General features: G+C 35.1%; 1 protein-coding gene across 1 annotated transcript in view; it reads left to right on the plus strand.

The window, feature by feature from the left end:
• The window catches only part of Thsd7a (thrombospondin type 1 domain containing 7A), a 601,821-nt gene that overhangs the window by 513,906 nt on the left and 65,794 nt on the right, over window positions 1-22,121 (plus strand). Inside the window, exons 7-11 of the mRNA XM_019205461.2 lie at window positions 1,083-1,277; window positions 8,844-9,078; window positions 12,774-12,889; window positions 19,923-20,055; window positions 21,228-21,331. Of these exons, the coding sequence (XP_019061006.1) occupies window positions 1,083-1,277; window positions 8,844-9,078; window positions 12,774-12,889; window positions 19,923-20,055; window positions 21,228-21,331 (783 nt within the window). The remainder of the gene's footprint in view (window positions 1-1,082; window positions 1,278-8,843; window positions 9,079-12,773; window positions 12,890-19,922; window positions 20,056-21,227; window positions 21,332-22,121) is intronic.

Below are 22,121 nucleotides of genomic sequence, written 5' to 3' on the forward strand. Positions count from 1 at the left end.
TTTTTTTTTTTTTTTTTTTGCACAGGGGATCGAACTTGGGTCCTTGCGCTTTCAAGGCAGGCCACTGAACCACTGAGAGAAATCCCCAGCCTTGTCATTTATTTATAATTCTTTTGGTAATATTTTGTATTTACTAACAGCAGTGTTTCCCTTTTCATAGTCCTTTTATTTTCAGCTTTAATTGAGTTTATTGGTACATTTTAGGGATACAGTACAGTTACATTCTTCATAGTCCTTTCGTATATTTTATTTTATTCTTTTGACAAATACTAAATGAGCATCAAAGTTTTGACAATATCCAGAGCTTTAGGGCAAAGAGAGAGTAACAAAAGCCAGTTCTTGAGTTCTTGAAAAGTTAAGAACTCTATAAACTTAAAAATCTTTTCCTGAAGAGCTAAAGAAGACTGTTGATGACTGTCTGACACTAGAGTAATACCATCTTTCTTCTATTCATAATTTACTTAACTTTTTCTCTCTCCCACACAATTTCACCACCCTGTGTAGTGGCTTTTTCATGCCATCCTATCATTGACATTCCTAGCTACTTCCAATTAACAAATTAAAGTTTTTTTATGAAGGAGAAAGGTATTTGATTGTACAAAAGTAGCTTCTATGGGGGGGTCACAAGAGTATAGTGATACCTGTGGTTAATTCATGGAAATTTGACACATGACCTGGATAGAGTCATTATTTATTTGTCAATCATGGCTCCTCAATAAAGAAATAAAGAGGAGGACATGTTTCATTGATGCAAATTAATAAGTATAAAAGGTATTTCATTGGCAGGCATTTCTAGTATAAAAATATTTTCTGTAATATGCTTGACCTACGTACCTATGGTTCTAAGAGTAAAAGAAACCTCTTTCATTTAGGGACCTGAGCACACACATGTGTGTGCAAGTCAATGTCTGTTCCTGATGTGATTTTAACATCTGACTATAGTAAAGCAGTCCTTTTTCTTTTGCTTTTAACTAAAAACAAAGGTGAAATATGCTAATTCATCTGGGTACCAATCTGGCATCGACAGCTCATTTTACACAGATCTAACAAGGAGACACTATCGGTGATCATGTTTTTTCCAGGAGGGGAAGTCGACAGACAGCTCTGCAGAGACGCCATCCTGCCCATTCCTGTGGCCTGCGATGCCCCATGCCCAAAGGACTGCGTTCTCAGTGCATGGTCCACCTGGTCCTCCTGCTCACATACCTGCTCGGGGAAAACGACAGAAGGGAAGCAGATACGAGCAAGGTCCATTCTGGCCTACGCAGGTGAAGGAGGTAAGGCAGCAAGCTTGAGCAAGGACTTAGGTTCCTTGAGAAAGTTCAATACGTTTCCTGTGTGTAGTTTGGCTGAGATGATAATCTGTAAAAATTAACTAACAGAAACCCAGGAATTTAAGGATGTTTAATAGATGTTGATATAGTAAGCAGTTTGATTCTGTTCCTCAAATTTAATCTTGCAGAGGGATCATTAATCATCAAAGAAAGACTTTCTTTGTTGTTGTTGTCGTTGTTACTAGGGATTGAACTCAGGAACTTGAACTTAAAAATGAACTCACTCATTTTACTTTTGTCCATTCAGCTTCTTGTAATTCAGCTTCTTTCTACTCCAAAGTGTTAAACCTGTGAAAAAGTCTGAAAATGGTTCCCTAAATTCCACATTTCATTTTTGTCTATTTCAGTAGTAGTAAATTTTATCCTTTGAAACCTCATTCTGCCATCTCTGAAAGTCATCATATATGTCTCCTAAGCAAGTGTATTTTAAATTATTACCAGCATGACTATTGCTTGACTGAAAATTACATGTATTTTCTCCCGTTCGAGTTTCTGAACAGAGTCTCTGATATACAGATGTTGCATATGTAGACTGCTTTCACTTTTAACGCATGTTGCTTAAATCAGTTCACCCAACTGGGTGAAAAATGCATGTTTATCACATATTCATACCTCACTTGCAAGTTTTATTGCAAAGAAATCCAAACCTCTTGGTAACCGTCTCTTTGGCTGATATCCAAATGAGGATTTGGCCTGTCAGTGACTTGGTGATAAAATGCCACACTTACTTGTGTCTTTCTGGAAAGTAACACAGGAGTGAGGAAAACAGATATGTAAGTCAGTTTTTTCACATTAAGCCAAGTTCTTTCCCAAGAGTCTAGGTATACCATTTAAATATTGTCGAGGCGACTCACCTTTGTCTTCAAACATATTTAGACATGATAAATAGCGATTTCCCTATGTAGTAAATGTGCATTTCTACATATTCCTGCAAACAATTTGGAGGGAATTGTGGTCAGTAACTTTTCTATTTTTCTATTCATGAAGGGTTTTAGGGACACCTCCCTACCTGATAGTATTCTTTTTAAATTAAACTTTCTGTTTGTAATAACTATGGAAACGTATTGCTACCTTGGGCTTAATATATAAATATTTGCAATAACATGAGGGAAAAATTTTTAGATATAAAAAATCAGACAGCCAGGGATTTAGCTCAGCTGTTCGGTGGCCTGCTTTGCAAGCTCAAGGACCCGAGTTCAATCCCTGGTACCAAAAAAAAAAAAAAAATCAGCATATGGGAAAAGTCAGAATTTTCTTTTTAGTTCTGAAAATGTTTTCCTATTACCTTAATATAAACTTAGCTGTTTGCTACCAAAAAAAGTGTTATCTGTTGAAAAGTAGAAACTTTCAGAGAGAAAATTATGTTTATTGTGCTGTCAAACAATACATCTAACCTCATATAGATTATATTCAGACTTCAAACTCTATCAGCTCAGATTATGTCCTGGGCTTCATTAAAATTAGATCTGTGGTCACCCTGCTTCCCATAAATCTATTACACTCTGCAGATCCTTGCTGTGCGACTAATAATGAGTGACTTTTTACCCCAAGTCACATGGCAAGGATTTTGCTATCCTTGCAAAATACTCACCTGTTCTTTATTTCTACAGACAAGATGCTTCACAATGAAAGGTCATGAAATCTTTGAAAGGCAGAAATTTATCATTGCTTTTTGTTATGTATCATTCACTTAATTTGAAAGGGTGTGACTTTGATAATTTTTAATTAAGTCTAGAAGCATTATAGGCAACTTGTGCTGGAAATTATAGATGTTTAAATAATAAATCATAAGGGTGTGAAACCTAAACCTACCTTTAAATAGAAAAGACATTGGAAACTTTGAGGGGGAATGTATGTTACTAACACAAATGAAAACTGACATAATCATTTGAAATATTTAATGAGATGTTGTCTTTCAAAATATCTTTATTTAATGCCTATCACTTGTTGAACAAAGAAATATATCTCTCTTGCTTAAAATAAGCCTTTGATAATTCTGATCTATTTTTAAAAAATGATTAGAGAGTATATCTGCAAGAAATTTAAAAATGTTTCTTTGATCATTAGAGGATATTTCATAATTCTTTGCACAAGTAGGTGCTATTATTTTATAAAAGTTAATGTTCTATAGGTGTCATAATTGTTTATTTTCTATGGATCAGAAAATTACTTGATAATTTTAAAGAAAAACACCACAGGGCCAGGGATTTAGCTCAGCAGTTCTGTGGCCTGCCTTGCAAGCGCAAGGACCCGAGTTCAATCCCCGGTACCAAAAAAATAAAGAAAGAAAGAAAGAAAAACACCACAGTGCCATAGTATGAAAGTGATAGATGGAGTATTTAGACATGAAATTATAAAATTTTCTGGTGAAATAACTTATAGGATAAGTCCATAGGGCAAAGTATATCTAGAGTTATAATGCAAATGCTGCAAACTATGCCTTATCATTTCAGTCAGAAAAATATCATTAAAGCTCTACAGTAAAGATTAAGTAATTTTATGTAATTAGTTCTAGAAGATTAGGTCATGCCATGGTGACAGCCCAGAAGTTCACAAGTTTAAGAGAATAAAAGTGGTTTTCTTTCTTCTTCATGGGATTTTAGCTGCAGGTCTGCCTGATTCAGTGTAGCCTGTCCCCTAGGAAATGTCACGGCATTTTACCCCCCTCTAAACCGACTTCCACAGTTCCCATGCCAAAGGAAGAAGACACTTACAGAATCTATAGATTTACAAGCAGCAGCTATGAAATTCTTCATCTAGAAGTGATTTTTGTTATTTCTCACACATCATGCTAAAGCAAGTGATGGCCATGCATACCTTCAAGGGAGATGCAGAGAATGTAATCCTGCTTAGGCAACACAAAGAGGAATGCTGGTTACTGCGCTTATCCCAGTCTGTCCGGTCTTCTTATTACGTACTTGTGACATATGGGTCTACATCTGCATGCGTAGATATGTGGTATTGAATGTGTTTGTGCGCAGAAGAACGCCTCGACATAGGAAATAAGCACTAACATATTTAAGGTATTGGGTATCATTTCATCAGCTTCTTCTAAATGATCCGGGAAAAATTATTGGTACTATGCTCTTAATTTTACTATAATTCTGAGATTTGTTCAAAGCAAAAATTAATAATAATAATAATAATAATAATAGACTAAAACAGTTTCTTATATAATTGCTTTCCAAAAAATGTTGAATACATTATGTAATTTTATATCAGAAGTACAAAAAAATTATAAAATGATTCTTCCTGAAGTATCATTTAGAAACTAAATCACAAGTGGTAGCAAATAGAGATAGTTAATCTACTGAAGAAGATGAGAATAATTCTTTTTAAATTAAAATAAAAGCATTTTTTAAAAAAAGTATTGTGTGTGTGTGTGTGTGTGTGTGTGTGTGTGTGTGTGTCTTCCCACTTCTGGTTAAAAAAAAAATCAATAATCTACATTTTCAACATTGTTCTTTATATTATATAAACTGAACTGTAGGATTTGTCCCAAAAGCTGCTTTAAATTTGTGCTGGGAAATTCTAAAAGAAAATATTCTTTTATTAAATAAATGTGGCCTACATTTCCATATAGATAGCATTATGTTGAGTATGAACAAATGATTAAAACTGATGTTAGATTTTTGAGGCTGGCCAATATTCTGAACTCCTGTGCAGATCGTCAACACATTTTAAAAAGAAAATGTATTTTAAAAACATTTTTCACTGAGCCTAGTAACAAACTGTTATTTCTTGTTAGGTAGTTAATTATTCCTATAGAACAAAAATGGCAAACTATTTATTTTTGCAAAGTTCAGAATGACCTGATCTAACTTCATCAAATTCCAAAGTGCCTTTACACCTGCTTTATATATGCAGTTAACAGATGCAGATTGCAGTAGAATTATGCTGCATTTTCTCAAATAATTGGTAGTATTCAAAAATCATATCTTACAATGCAAAGCATGGAGGAAAATAATATTTTATTTAACTTGTTCAATTTATTCAGTTATTCCTTTGAAAATAAAATTGTGCTTAAATCTGTCACTAATGACCACCATACAAGATTTATTTGAGCTCCACAGTGGGAAGTCTCCCTCTTTTCACAAGGAGAAGAGAGAAGCAGGATTTTCTGTGCTGCAGCAGACTCTCCTGAGTATCAAACTGATACTTTGAGTCATTTCTCCCAAAGCACAGGCTTTTCAACATACTTTTCCCCTATCAGTGGTCTGCTGTCACAAGGGTTTGGGCTGCGTGTGCAGATGAATTTAGAAGCACCATATTTCTTCTTCATAGCATGGGCATGTTGCCAGTTACTTTCCCATGTGAACTCTACCCCGCAATGGACTGCACCAATATCGCTAACCGTCAAAGTCATGCCTGTCTGCATTAGTTTGCTTTCATTTACTTTTTCTTCTGCTTAGGTAAACTTCTCCTTCTTCCTTCTCTATTTTCTACTCTGCCTTTCAAAATTCTGCCTTTTAAAAACTCATCTCAGTGCCTCTTTCCACTTAAGATATTTTTGTCACCTAAAGGTAACAGAATCTTACTTCTCTGAATCCTAGCTACACTAAATACCTCTCTTAACTTATTACATTTCATGTAGAGTAGTACTCATTTTATGCTTATCTTATCATCCCTTACTACTCTCCTCTTTTCATATAGGATCTTAAAAGTAGCAGAAACTATATCCAAACCCTGCTTTCCCTTGAAGTATTCTGCATGAATTTTACACAAAATACATGTGTATACAATTGTTTTAAAGAGGATTCTTTATCACATGAATTATGAGAATATAAATCCTAGAATGAAAATCACCATAGCTTGGACTGAATGTAACCTAGGAAAGTTTTTATGAACTTATGGGGAGGAAAAAAGTCATTTTTTTTATTTCTGAAAGGTAAGTTTCACATCATAGTATTTTTATAGGAACATTAAGGTTTATTTATATAGCAATATTTCATCTAGTCCTATAAATTCCTACCTTGTGATGAAATGTTAGAAAATATAAATAGTGGTAATATCATGAAGCATATATTTTTATATGTAAGATTGTTACATATACACTTATAAATGTAATTATTAATTTTGCATAGGTCACAGTTTATAATTTCTCCAGTACTCTTTTTTTCCTTCTCTTCAATACTCTTAAAACATTCTCAAATGTATTGAATTAGTTCCTCCCATAAATAATAGATAATATTCAATACTATATTTATCAATTTTTCTACTAAGCATTATTCCCCAAACAACATTATGATGCTTCAGTGACTGATTACTCCAAACCAGACTTCCAAAATTGCCATATTGTTGTTCTAATTAAGACCACATTGGAGTTTATCTGTGCAAGGATCCCGACATCAGATACAAACTGCTGATGTAGCTTTAATGTGGATTGGAGCAAGAAAATAAATAGCCTTCATGTCTATAAATTTAACAGCTATCTTGTAGTTCCTAGACACATTATGCTGATGTTGTAAAAGGTTATTTTTGTATCATTTTTGCCAAAGGCAGTCAGTCAATTCCAATGTCAAAAATAATTCGGAGCCTTAAAATAACAGTTTAAAAACCATGCTTATATTCACACTAAAAATGGTGTAAGTAAAGAAATATTTTGTAGGTGACTGGTTTTAGGATTAAATGTAAAGAAATTTATAAACAATTATAGATGTGTATGTATAAAACCTATAATTAGCATGCATTTGTCTGAGAGTTGAGATCAAATAAATCCAGTGCCTCAGGGAATATGTAATAAGAATGCTCATTTTCTTCTCCCCAATTCAATTAGTATATTTTAAAATTCTATTCTATTCAACTCCTAAACTTCTTTTCAGGAGCTACCAGGGTCACCGAACTGAGTGACGGAAGATAGGATATGAAGCGTGACAGATATTTTCACCTTCATGAAGGAGGGAACCTTAAAGAAGTGCTGTTTAATGCAGGTTATTCTGATGTGGAGACCACAGTCCACATTACATAAAGGATTCTAAATTGCTATTAAATTCCCGCATAAGCTACCTTAATTGTCCTTAAGGGAAATAATATCAGAAGATCAGCTCAGGGGGTGGCCCTGGAATCATATTATCAGTAATGTAAGCAACAAATTCTTCCCAATTCTACCTTTAGCTATATATATATTTTTTTAACTTTCATAATTGGCATCAGAAATACCATAGTGGTAAAAAATTGAACTTTCTAAATTCTTCATTGTTACAATGGCCATCACACCATTTAGATGATTTGGGCTTAGTCAGTTAATGTTTTAAATATGACTGCTGTAAACACAAAATAAGGCCCCACTTATGAAGCATGGGTAGCAGGAATAGCACAGAAAAATGGTTTCATACCATGTTTTTTTGATTGAAGGATGTATATGTCTTACCCTTATATTCTGGATTTATTGCAACTTGCACTTAGGCATGTTGAAACTGGTGTGGCCATGGAACACTTGTGACATTTGTCATGGCTTATATTTGTGGACACTGTTATTCTGGTGGAATTGGAAGGTCCCATATTGCTTCTGCCAAAAATCAGACAAGCAAACACAGCCATGAGGGAGATTTATCTGAGGGAGATAAATCTTAAATGTTTGCTTAAGACTTCCATCACCAGGTGGAGCCAAACCGAGAGAACAGAGTCAGTATCCTGGGAGAAAATTTTGGAGACAAGTCAGACCTCTATAAGAAATCTGGTATAGGCAACACCTTTGATATCACAGATAATGATTCTGTATAGGAGAACAGACTCCCATGAGAGTGAATGCAAAAAGGACTCAAAAGGGTTGACTCTGTGAGTTATTTGAATACTTCTTCATTTAATACATGGAAGATGGTGATGTAAAGTATGCAATTGTTACGCAAAATTATTTTCATGGCATACATAAAAATTAGAGTTGAGCAGAAGTCATTGCATCATAGCTTAATTTGTATCCATTTGTTTTTATTTGGGACACATACAATGATTGTGCATTTCACAACCTCTGCAGTCTGATTTAGGGAATATTATCATGACAGGATGGCTTTTTTATTAATACTCTGGAAGATCATAAAATGTCATTCAATTCTAACATCCCTGTTCCTAGTCACCCTTGAACCTAACACATTAAAATAAACAGGCTTCACAAACATGTAATTAAGACTCTTAATTTGGGGAATAACACTTGAAAACTCACTCAGGTATCTTCATGTACAAAGGCTCAACATTACTGCTTTTTCTGGCTGGCAATCATATGGACTTTACCTCAAGTTCAACTTCTCTGGAGAATAATAGCCTATCTCTTTAAGTTCCTCCATAGTCCTCAGAATCAAGTATCATGGGCACCACATGTTTCATATTTTAAAATATTTGCTAAATTGCAGTGAGATTGATTGGCAATGTTTTCCTAGTAGTGCGCTAGTAATATGCTTTGTATTAAAAGGTGGCAGGCATCTCAGTTGTTAGCCATATTATTTCCCAGGAACAGAGAATGGTAAGGTTCCTGTTGCTACTATGTCTAATATTCTACCATTGTCCTTTTTATAGGTGGAACTCACTGTCCAAACAGCAGTGCTTTGCAAGAGACACGCAGCTGCAATGAACATCCTTGTACTGTGTACCACTGGCAAACTGGTCCCTGGGGCCAGTGCATCGAAGACACCTCAGTGTCGTCCTTCAACACAACTACAGCTTGGAATGGGGAGGCCTCGTGCTCTGTCGGCATGCAGACTAGAAAAGTAATCTGTGTGCGAGTGAATGTGGGCCAAGTGGGACCCAAAAAGTAAGAACTTTACAATGACAACAGTAAATCCTGTGCTCAGCCATGCAGAGGATTGGCTCAGGCTTCACATGCTTTATGAAACAGAGCATTTTGATGCTTGTCATACCTGTCCTCAAGAGTAAGATTTGTTTGTTTTGAATGTCAGCTGCTGATAAAGCTGTAACAGCTTCATAGTCTTTTACCTGGTGTCCATAAATTCTACAGAAATCTTCTATGTGGTGCCTACTTTCTGTTTTATAGTAGCACTTCCTGCTTTTATTAAGCTCATGAAGCGATGGAAGAAGTACTTGCTCTGGGCCTGGCTGATCAATAATGACAATATACAGAGTCCTGGCAATGTAGGTCATCCATGACCTCCTATATACCTGTAGGCTATGGAGGCTGCCAATCCACTTTAATTGGGTAGTAGCCTTGTATGATCTGCCTTTCATTTCCCCTAGAATATACTTTATCAAAAACACTGAGGCCAAACTTATTATATCTTTCAGTGGTTAAATGAGTAAGCCTTTTACTTCCAAGAGACAGCCTTGGGATAAGATGACTGTCATGATAAGTAGAAAAACTTAACAGTTTCTCATAGTGGTTTCAAATACTGTAATATCAAGGCATATGATTTACTGGAGAGGAGAACAAACAATCAGAGAGTTGGTATATTATATGTACTTTGTGATGAATATAAACAAAGACAAATAATGGCACAACTGGAATAATCTATTCTGAGATAAAATTAGTAAATGAAATCTGAAAGCTATCTTTTTGAGGGTGAAACTTATTTTGCTTTGCTTTTGAAATTTAAGATGCATAAATTCTGAAACAGTCAAATCATTTTAGTCATGTGGATCATAAGAATTAAAACAAATCAACTTTACATAGGTATAAATGTCTGCTCATATTTTCCCAATAACCAATCAAGTGGTCAGTTATTGTATGTGTTCTTTAACACACTGCATAATTAATTCTGGCCTCAATTTTCTAAGTCTCTTAAAAACATTTAATGAGAAAAATTACCAATGTACCCACTCAATTAATGTTAGAGATCATTATTTTCTTATGAGAATTTAAGATACTTCCTAGTCTTCCTAGGATATGGAAATATTTAATCTGATTAAGTGAAAAGTCCAGGGGAGATAAATAAGAATCCCACTCACTGTGAGTTGATTTTATCTGGTCAGAACTCTGGACATTAAACTTAGCCCCATACTTTGTTTGTATCATTTGAAACTTGAAAACATATTAGAAAATAAATACCAAATTATTTTAACAATTTGAGAACCCATTCCCCATGTTCAATGGGTAGCCACAAGCCAACACTTTAATAGAAATTATGCTAAGGTTGTGATGAATCTGACTCAGGAAATTATTGGGTAGCACATTGAAATTCAATGGGGGTCACAACATGAGTGGAAGTTGCAAGTTAATATTCACTTCACAGTTGCAGGACCAACTATGTGTGGTGTAGGATGAAGACTCATACTATTCTACAAGGGCACTCATTCTGTACCTGTTCTACAGTTAACTACCTTTCAAAAGTTGCCACTGAGTATTTTTACTGGTTGGTGGAGGTAACATTAGTACGAGTCTGTGTGTGAAAGACACTGTTGGGTTAACATCATGAAATCATTCACTCGAAGTGTGTCCTGAATCCCATGTCAGAACACCACAATAATTTATTTAAAACTCACTCTGCTTTTATGGTCTATATTCAAGGACCTGGAAACATCTATAGATTAGTGAAATCAAGCGAATTTACTTTGCCCTAAAATTTTAGAAAATTAAGCAAGTATTGCGAGTTCAGAAGGAAATGTCATTGCCCTTTTCTCTAAATGCTAGGTTAAATTCAATGAGTGCTTTCCAAAACTGGTCATTTGAAATAAAAACACAAATAGAAACCTTGTATTAAACTCCTCTTAATAAAATAGATTACCACGCAATGGTAAAATCATTGTTATTGATCTTATCTATCCTCCCAAGTAACAAACTTCAACTCCTATCACATCGCTTAATTTGACCTTGAATAAGATTTGCAGGGAAAATCAATTCCTTGATTTAAACCACAAACACTAAATACAAACAGTATAAGGAAAAAAGGAGCATGTTGACTGAACCAATTGCCTCATCAAAGGAAGTCTGAATTTATTTTATTGAATGTAGTCTAGGCTGCATAATTTATCTTTGTGTGTTCATTTAATGACTTTGTTGTTAGTAATTTTATTCTCCACAGTTAGCCAAGTATCTTGCTGTGGCTGTTTCTAAACTAACACAGAATATTTGAAGGTTGTTAATGATAACACTGTCAATTCTATTGATTTATTCAGGGTTAATATTTGAAGAGTACACAACTGAGTAATGCCCTCCCATCATTACTGTTACAAAAGTGCCTTCTTGAAAAGGAGTACTTTCAATAATAATTATTGACCAATAACTCCATAGTCCCCAAAGAACTGGATTATACCTGAGATTTTACTTCAGAATGATCTCTGGTTTAAAAAAATTAACATAAATTATAATTCTAGTGATTTACAATCTAAATTGTAGCAATTTATTGGGTTTTTTATTCACATGCTAATTTCTTTGTTGCTCACCGCTTTAAATAGTCCCAGAAATTGGGAAAATCCAAGCATATCTTCAACATAAACCAAGGAGATTATTTGATATTAAACGTTGAATCCTATATATTTTAAAATTCACCACCAAATCAACCTGAGTGTTTCAAAAAGAGGCGAGCATGTAGTTATACAATTAAATGAAGCTTCATATTTATGTATGAGAAAGAGCATGTAGATAAATAAATATAAGATATACTAAAATGCTGTAAAGATATTATGATAAATAGATAAATAGTATTGATCTCTTTCACTCATAGATCAGTTCTGTAAACCTAATTAACTTACTTGATAAAAGATTATTTATTTTGGCCTACCAAAAAAGGGTGGCTTCTCCCATGAGGCATAAAGTATTTTTAAAACTTGTTACTGGTTTGCCAATTTATTATTGATTGACTATTTTTATTTTATTTATAGTTACCCCTTTTTGCTACAAAAAGGATACTATAGGTTATTAAAATATTTTAATTAAAACTAGGGAAAAATGGAAGAACACTCTTCTAAATAAAACCAGGAAAAAAACAAAATTACTTATTGTAATGATTTACATATTTTGCTATGTTATGATTTATTGTGAAGTACACAACTGCTGATACATTACTGTGTTTTGAACACATACTATGTAAGGAATGTACTTCATTATAAATTTATTTTATGATAAAGATATTTGTAAAAGAGAGTGTAAAATAACCCATAGATTCACAATAAGCAAAAGGCCTGTTTAGTTATACAAAGATCTAGAATTGGGTCCTTAAATTGGTAATTTGAATGCCACAAAATTTCTTATAAATCATAGTGAAATATATGATAGTACAGATTATTAAAAGATGAGAAAGTATAGCTGTTATATTTTGTTCTAGATAGCACAATTACTATTATTAAATCTCCACATTCTAGCATAAGAATTGTATTGAGATACAGTTTGAAAGAACAGATTTGTAAAAATACTAATTGAACAAAGGAGAAAGGCTCTTGGAAGGTAAATAATGCAGTTTGGTGACTATTTTACAATTTTAGCGATGGAAATTCTAAAGTTACCTGGCTTTCTGGCTTTACTATAGAGGGCAAATTGTTTCCTTTTGCTTTTTCTAGATGTCCTGAAAGCCTTCGGCCTGAAACTGTGAGGCCTTGTCTGCTTCCTTGTAGGAAGGACTGCGTTGTGACCCCCTATAGTGACTGGACACCGTGCCCCTCTTCATGTAAAGAAGGTATGATTTGTAGCATTCTGGAATCTCTTCACCCAGGATTTTCACACATTAGGACTTCCAGATTCTTCTGCTTGAGCAATACTTGTGAATCCAAACAGAACTATGTAATCCTGGATTAGCAAGAATGCCATAAGATTTTAGTTTCCCTGAAGAAATAATACTGTGTTAGAGTAAAAGACAAATAAGTCTTATGCCAAAAACAGACTTGAAATTGTATTATACAATCAAAGTGAAAAGATCCTAGAACTTACTATGTGAATAATTTTACATTAATTTTTTTAAATATGTTATTGGTCCTCCATGTCATAATTCAATACACAGGGATGTTACCAGTACACATGGCTTGCAACCTACTTACTGGCAGAAACAGCATGGGACCGGATTTGTTACAGATTTAATGATGCAGCCCCAAAGAGCAGAATAGAGGAAAGAGAAGAATGGCCAGATCGCATCTCTGCCAACACAATGTGCCATGAGACATCTACAAGAGGAGCACTTGTTCCCATTTTGGTTTAGTTTTGTTTTTATGACTTACCATGGCAGAAGCCTGGATAATTCTTTCCTCACCCTCCAGGAGAGGGTCTTTCCTCATTGCTTAGGAGAAAGATATCAACATCTTTCAGGTAGCTTATACAAGTGAGCGGCTTTTCTCTCAGCACCACAAATGACAGTCTATTTCTTATTTTACTCCCCCCCAAAATAGATATAGTTTCTTTGATTCCCTTTATACTTTTATTTATGCTTCTTGACTCTCACTGTAGAGATTGAATTAAGAACCAACGTATAGTTTAAAAAACTATTTATCTTGCAAATATTTAAATAATTTAGATGGTATAAACTAAAGGGTTGTTTTTATAGTATAATTAACATTTTGTATAGTTTAAATATAAGTTTCTTTTTTAGGCTTTTTTCTATTGGATGCCCTTGAAGACTCAAATAAAAATAAATTACGAGCTATATAAGAATAGTCAAATTTTGTTTTAAAAGCCTTCTAAGGACCTCCATAACAGCTAAGAAAATAAGGAATTACAACCATTAGCTTTAAAAAATGTTAATGTATAAAATTACTAATAGACGTCATTGTCTAGCATTTTTTTTCTCAAATTTTTTTCCTTTATTTTCTTGAAGTGCTAAATAACATATGATAGTACTCAGTTAACTTGCAATCTGCAATAGCGTTATATCTTTGGTTATTATTTCTGCAGTCATTGTTGGCTACTCATCATTTCATTAAAAATGTCATTCATGACATGGAATAAATATACTTGCAAATTTATTCTTTAAATTTTATGCCTGATATTTCAAAGAAATCTAGTAAGATGAGAATTAAAGTAGATGAACCAGAAAGTTAGGAGGATTAAACAGAAAGTAAGATGTTTGGATATATGAGATAAAAATATATAGTTACTGAAATAAAAACAGAAGGGATGAACAGAGGACTGATTTAAAAGAAGAAAGAAAATAAAATTGTTGTGTGGGAGAAGGTATAATTCAGGGTCCAGTGCCTTGACTAGAGTAATCATATAGTAATCAACGACAACCACAATAGTATCAAGGATGAGGAAAAAGTACTACCGGGACATATGTTCTAAGGTCACTAACTAATGAGATATCTCAAGGGGACTGCTACAAGGTAGATAGCTGATGGTAAAGTTAATTTCAGGAATTTAAAGGAGCTACATATTCTTAAAGGTAAAAGGAGGAAAAAATGAATGGGAAATACTAGATGGAGCCAGCTTCCGCTGGCAAAAGAAATAAAAGAAACTTTCCAGTAAGAGATTGAAGAGGATAGATCATGTGCTCCCAATGAGCACAATAAAGTTAGAGGATGGAGAGGAACAAGTAATTGCATTAGGTTTTCCAGGTGTTATGTGACTGGGTTTTGGCAAAAGAATTGCAGACTGGGGAAAGTTCATTTATTGTTTAGTTGGTCTTGTCTCTTGGGAGAAAGTGGGTACTGCTATAAGAAAACATTACACGCTGCCACTATAAGACTATTCTTTCCTGGGGTGGTGGTGGCCAAGGAGTGCAAGACTATGAGATCAGGAATACACTCTTGTAGAATCAGGAGGCACTCCGAGAGGCAGGGGTCTGTTTGGCTGAGCAAAGGTCATTTTGCCAGGAAAAGGTGATCAGATCTTTCTGCTTTGTTTGGCAACTATATGTTGAGTCTCCTAGGACAAAAAAAAAAAAAATGCTTTCAGAAACCAATAGTAATCACTTCCCCATCAATGGCACAAACTACTCAATACCCACGACTTAACAGAAGAGGGATTTATTTTGTTCACAGTTTCATTGGGTTCAGTCCATAGCTGGCAGAAACTTCATTGTGGAAGGGCCTGGTGGAGAAAAACTGTTTGTGTGATTGTGTACAGGAAACAGAGAAAGAAAGGAGAAACCATGAACATGAATACACCTTTCCAGGTCAGTCTCCCCGTTGCCCACCTCCACACAGGCCCCACCTCCACACAGCCCTTCAGCTTTGAACTCATTGGTGAGTGTAATGCCCCCATCACTTCCCGTGAAAGCTCCACCTAGGAACGCATGAGATTTTGGGGAGACATTTTAGATATAAAAGACAACAAAGCCTAAATGGAGTCACTCAGGTTTAAAATGAATAACTGATATTGTGTATTTGAGGAAATAAAACAATTGGGGCAGGAGTGATACAAGAGGCCATTGTTGGATAACAGCAGATGCTTTGTGCCTGAAAAAGCATTGTACGTTTTGTTGGTGGAAGGCTGTAACTGACCAGGAGGAAACAAAGTGTCATAGAAATCTAGTCTTTTGTTATTGTGAAGAAAATAAAGCAATGGCAGGAGGTTACTTTTCCCACTATATGGGAAGAAATAGGAGTAATCTAAGTGTCACTGAAATCACACTGACTTTCATACACAATTAAAAGTGCTAAGGAAAGTTCATTGTTCAAGGAGAGATAGTAGCAATTGAAAATTAATTTAGGGATGAGGAGGTGTACATTTTATAAGAGCTTTGAGTTTATTAAAATATGGAGCAGAGCCGGGGATTTAGCTCAGTAGTTCTGTCGCCTGACTCATAAGCACAAGGACCCGAGTTCAATCCCTGATACCAAAAAATAAAAATAAAATAAATATTGAACTATCCTCCCCTGTAAAATCACTTTAAAGAGATAAAATTACACTTAGTACTGCAGAAAATGAAATAGAATACCTTACAATGCCATAAAGTAATTTGAAATTTTATTCAGCCATCTTCCAAGATACACCTTGAAAAAATCAATGCTGATACAGATTAGTATTGAGTAGAATGTCATTTGATCCTCCACCGAGTATACCTGTTAATGTTTCAAAAAATATTCATAAATTTTAAGAAGACACAAAAACAGAAGTTATCTGTACACAGCAATTATTTATGACTCTAATCTTGAAAAAAAATCAATGATTTTGATCAAATAGATATTTGTTTGCTCAAATTCTGCTTGTGCCTTTCTAAATTTGTTCTTCATTTATTGCCTTAAAAGACAGAATATTGTACAGGCAATGCTCCACCTTCATGTGATTAATCAATCATACACCTGAATTACCCTTAATGATCCAAAAGCTACCTTTCCATTTGTCTTGTTCCGTGAAATATTTTCCCTTTCAATATCCTATCACTGTGCTGCTCCACCCTGACATTTACCCCGCTTCCAGTTTAAGAAATCAGTTTTAGCTGCCCTGCCCTTTAATGCCTTCCCTCAGGTCATTTCTCCAGTGAAATTTACCTTGACTATCTTAAAATACCTGAAAAATGCTAGAAATGTGTTACAGATGACACGTCCTCTGACTCTTTGTGCCCTATATCACACAATTTTTCTCTGGATATGTAATCCCTCTTTTCAATTCCTGTTCTTAACTGGTATTTTCCAAGTATAAACACGACAATGGGTGCTTTTATTTTTCACAAGTCCATTATTCTCAATGGGAAACAAAGATGGTTTTTATAATCCTCAGTGCGCAGATGCACTACCCAGATGTTTATTACTTTAAAGAAATGCATAGGAAGAAAAGGAGTTGCTAATAAATCAGCTGAGATGTGAAGCAAATGCATCTGTTAACTCAGGAAATACTTATTACATCTATGTATGACCGCTATGCTATACATTAAAACACAAAGTTGAATAGTAACTCTGTACGTTAACCACATACAATAAGTTGGGTGTAAATACATACAAACATTATGAGAGGATGCAGCTTCCATTTTTCTTTTAAATGTGTGCTGCCCATCTCCCTTTGTCTTACCTCTGATCTGAAAGCTCTCTAACCTAACTGAATTCTACAGTAACATTACTCTGAATCCACAAGCAATTTAACTATGAACTAAGAGGAAACAGAATTCCCAGAGAGTGGGGATATGGATGTCATGACACTTCCCGTGTAACAACAACATTAAACTTCCTCTCTGGCTGCTGCAGCTTTGAAGGATTCCGCTTTAATCAGGTCACAGTCTCTGACCTGTGAGCTCCACAGAGTTAAGGAACTTGAACTTTTTGTAAAATTATGTGGATTGCCATTGTGGAATCAACAAAGAAAGTACAAAGAGTAATCATAGTTTTACAATGTGTGCATTTGGTGATGAAAAAGCACTAAAGGAGTGTTTCAGAGTTGTACTTCAGTGACATTGTTTTGCTTTCAAAAATATAAAACAAAATAGAATTGAAACTCTAAAATTTAGTAGCTTCTTCCCAAACGGACAATCCTGGCTAAGCAGCAAGTGGCATCTATGTAAGTACAAATGAGTAGACACCTCAGTCTCTAAGGTACTACTGATGCTCAGCACGTTGTTCCCTCCAGACCCTGATCCCTGGGTATGGATTCTGTGTCTGATTTGTATCTGAAAGTTGAGGAGGCCTGGAAACGGATTGCATGTAAGAATTTTGACCAGTTGGGAAAAAAGGCCCATGTGTTTGTGTTCTCCTGTTGGAAAATAAACAAAGATCTTCTCCCTTCTTCCATGTTAAGTAAATGGCGAGAATGGCCATCGAGTTAATACAGTCTTTAAGAAAAGGATGGGTTGTAAAATTAGACAAAAGAATAGAAATTGTACAAGGGCGGAGGAGGTAGTGACTGAGGGAATGATGAAAAGGACAGAAAAAGAAAGCTTATAACAAAAGATCAAAGTTAAGTTACTGAATTTGAGAAGAAAATTAGCTCTGAGATTCTGATGACCAAAGCAAAAAATAGGACCATAATGGATTCTTAAGAGATTATCAAGGGAAACAAAATTTCTCCTACCCCGGAATCATTGCAGAAATCTATCACCTGGACCTCAAAGCAGTAGAGTCATCTGGATAATATAACAGATGGAGTCTGAATTAGCAATTTATTAAAATTCTGATCAATTTCTTAGATCTTCCCTGAATAAATCATATTAAATATGTGAAAGTTGGAGCTTGCATCAAACTAATATGGTTACAACATAAAGTCCATGACTCCATTTCAAGTAATTTAATTCTCTGTTGCCGTTACTTTCAGCCCCCAATTCCCTACTCCATTACCTATAGTGTTCTAGTTATTCATTAAAATACTTTATCTCATCATTAACAGTTTAGGTTTTCCTCCCCCTACAGTGGGAATAAACCTTAAAAAATTACATGTGAGCCCAGAATCTTAAATTTGCTCTTTACCACAATTACCTGGCAGGCCTTTAAAAAGGGAGATAATCCAATTAAGCTCTCAAAGTTTCTGATTTATAATTCTGAGTGTAGGCCTAGAAATCTGTTGTTGTTTTTGTTCTCTTTTGTAGATAGACATTCAGGAGTCACTAATCTGATCCACTTCCTGCTCCATATAGGAATTCTCTCTAAACATGCTACAAATCAGTCACCCAGACCATGTGGAGCGATATCTTGACATCATGAGAAACGATGTTCCATTATACAGAAGTTTTAATTGTCATGTATATATTTTTTTTTCTTTTTTGTTTTTTGTACCTGGGATTGAACTCAGGACTTAGTGCTTGCGACAGAGGTTGCAGCACCACTGAGCTAAATCCTGGGCCCTGTCAATTATATTCTCCCACATCCACAGTAACTTAAAAAGTATTTTTCATTTCATTTCCGATTAAGTTTAATTGTTATGGGCTGCTAACTCTGTTAATGTTCCTTGATTCTATGTACCAAACAATAAATGATCTTGCAAAAGAATATAAAAGACTAAGGAGTTACATTGTCTGCCAACATAATTCTTTAAAAAGTTTTTTTGTAAATGAAACCATGCTATGGGCCTATTTAGCCTTAAATGGCAAATTTATGCATCTCTTCCTTATCTAAAAAAATGTTGAACATCCTTATATCAATAATACTGTCAAGTTGATGTCTTTACTGAAAATAAATCTTAACTTTTTTCATCTTTAAACATAATTTGGAGCTCTTTTCTCACAGTAATCATTGCTATTTTCAACTGCTTCTCTAAAAATAAACCTTCCTCTAGGAAACCACTTTCATTTCACTACTTACGGCTCTTATGTTTAGAATGTGACCTGAATTGAAGGTGTTAGACTGTTTAACGTGAATAATAACTGACTGGAATAATTATATATATGCATTTCAAACTAAGTGAATAACAAAGAAATAAAACCTCACATTATAATGGTGAATATATCCTCCTAAGGAAGATTCATTATGTGTGTATGAGTCCCATGTAGTAAACAGGGCTGTGTGAAATGACATGAAAATAAACTTAGGTAGAGAAGTATAATTTAATTAGATCTGGCATATTTCTCAAGGGGAAAGAAACATACAAAAGAACAATTACTTTGTAACTGCATATTAAGAAAACGAGTTGGCTACAGAACTATTTTCTATATTTTTAACCTTTTAAAATATAAATTGAATGGGTTTTCAGCATAATTGGCCTTTGGGAGAATTTAGTGACCATCAGACTACATGAGCCCTCTCGTTCAGTGATATCAGAGCATGTGTCGCTGGAGTCAGTGTAATTTGTTCAATTCACTAGTATTTGCAGGCTCCTTGGTCAGTGCAAAGTACAGAGGTTAAAAAGCTGCCTCATTCCAGGGAACTCTGGAGTCAGGAAGCAGTCTCGACACCGGGTCATCATTCAGGTGCCAGCCAATGGAGGCCGAGACTGCACAGATCCTCTCTATGAAGAGAAGGCTTGCGAGTCCCCTCAAGTGTGCCAAAGCTACAGGTAACAGAGAAAAACCGATGCAAGCAAGCAAGGCCTTACAAAGACTTAGTCCATCTGCTGTCAGACCACTAGCAACGGAAGCCAACTATTGCTTCCTTAGGCTCAATGGAGTTGGAGATGTTTGCGACTGTTGCTGCCATCTCTCGCCTCTGCTTAGGAGAGCTTGAAAGCATCTCCAAGGACACAAATACTTGTAAAAAGTTCCCAGCTGCCTTATTAGCTCTGGTAATTTAGGGCAATGCCTTATGTTGTCATAAGCTATAAGATGCAGAAAAGTAGTTAATAATTATGAAACACATACGCGTTAAGGACCAATTTCCCTTTTCACTCAGGAGAATAGCTTAAGTATTTCTCATTTGGCTCTGAAAAGCACCAGTGTCTCATATACAAATGCTAGCCTTCTGGCCCAGGAAATGACACTGTTATCTATTCTTGTTTATTTGTGACTACCATAAAGAAAACTGTAGTTATTGAAACTGTGTATCATCTTGATAATTTCCTCTCTTCACCATTAAGACTATTTCTAATGGAAACTTTTTCAATATATACACTAATTGCAACCCTGACAACAAATCAAATAAACAGGGCATCAATTAATGGAACACATAATCCCAAAATAATAATTTAAGTAGAAATAGATAACAGATTTGTCATCTTAATAAAAGTCTTTCTAAGAGGACAAATGGTACAATAATATGTTGGAACCATAAACATTGCCATATTAGAGCAAACTTATTTTTGGAATTTGCTTTTGTAAACGTGTATTATAATTTGTTTCTGAGTTACTCTTACAGTGCCAATCAAAAGAGCACTACACAAGAGACCTATGACTGAAATACAGTTTCATAACTTGAAAGCAAACTTAAATGGAATGCAACACTTCCAGGCCTATCTGATGCATCTCTTGGCAGTCTGAATCATGAAGTCTGTGTCTCCTGTAGCTCTCTGTAGAATCTATCTCTATAGAACATGGCCATGAGGTACCCTTGACTTCAAAGCCCATACAAAGTACTTTTATACTTAATTCTGCTTTTTAGAATGCTCTAGCGAATATCTAAATTAAACAAATAGGACTAAGCATTGTTAGTCTCCTTTTGGCTGTGACAAGTCACGTCTTGATGCTGCTGTGTCTCTGTGATTTCCCTTTCACTTTTCTTTCCTTCGTGCTCCAGGTGGAAGACTCACAAGTGGCGAAGGTGCCAGTTAGTCCCTTGGAGTGTACAGCAGGACATCCCCGGGGCACAGGAAGGCTGTGGCCCCGGACGACAGGCAAGAGGTAAGAAGCCGCATTCCACAGACCCTTGTCTTTTCATTTCTCCAACTTCTCAACATTCACCACTCTTGATTCATTTTTCCCTTTGACAATATGCTTAGTAAATAGAGGAGAATGGATGGGAATCTACAATGACCCAAACGCCAGAGCAAAACGCCTCAAGACAGGATCCTCTTAAATTTTGTTGTTTACCCTTAGCCCATTACTAGTGAATGTATTCTATGTCTCAAAGGAAAAAAACAGACCAAGATTTTAGTTATAGCGTGACTTGTACCCTGAAACTTCCTTTTGCTGTTGTTATTAGTTTTTAGGCCAAGGTATTTTTTAACACTTTACTCGGTACCTTAACAGTCAATGAAATCCATAAATACCTGCCCCTGTGCCTCCCATATGTGCATACGTACAACGAAGTATAATTGGATAAAACTTTCCCAGAGTTCTCAGCAATATCATTACTACTGCTGCCATGGCTGTCCATTGATCCTCACAGCATTTATTACTTATTTTTAACTGGTGGATTTATTTCCTTAAAAAAACTGCAAAATGCATTGTTTGTAGTACTATGTAATATGGACTTCTGCGGAATATGTCATTAAAATGTTTCACCCTTGCTACAATAATATTCTGAATTTCTGGGAGATAGTTTAGTCCCAAGTTTTGGAATGTATTGCTTGTGTAGTACATGTAGCAAATTCTGTCTTGAAGAATGCATGGTTTTATTTTACTCATGCTGAATTTTAGCATATAGTTTCTGATATATTCGTATGTAGCTTATTATGTAACTAAATATACA

This window comes from Fukomys damarensis, unplaced genomic scaffold (genome assembly GCF_012274545.1).
Source record: "Fukomys damarensis isolate Sample0158 unplaced genomic scaffold, DMR_v1.0_HiC HiC_scaffold_4, whole genome shotgun sequence".
Classification (NCBI taxonomy): Eukaryota; Metazoa; Chordata; class Mammalia; order Rodentia; family Bathyergidae; genus Fukomys; species Fukomys damarensis.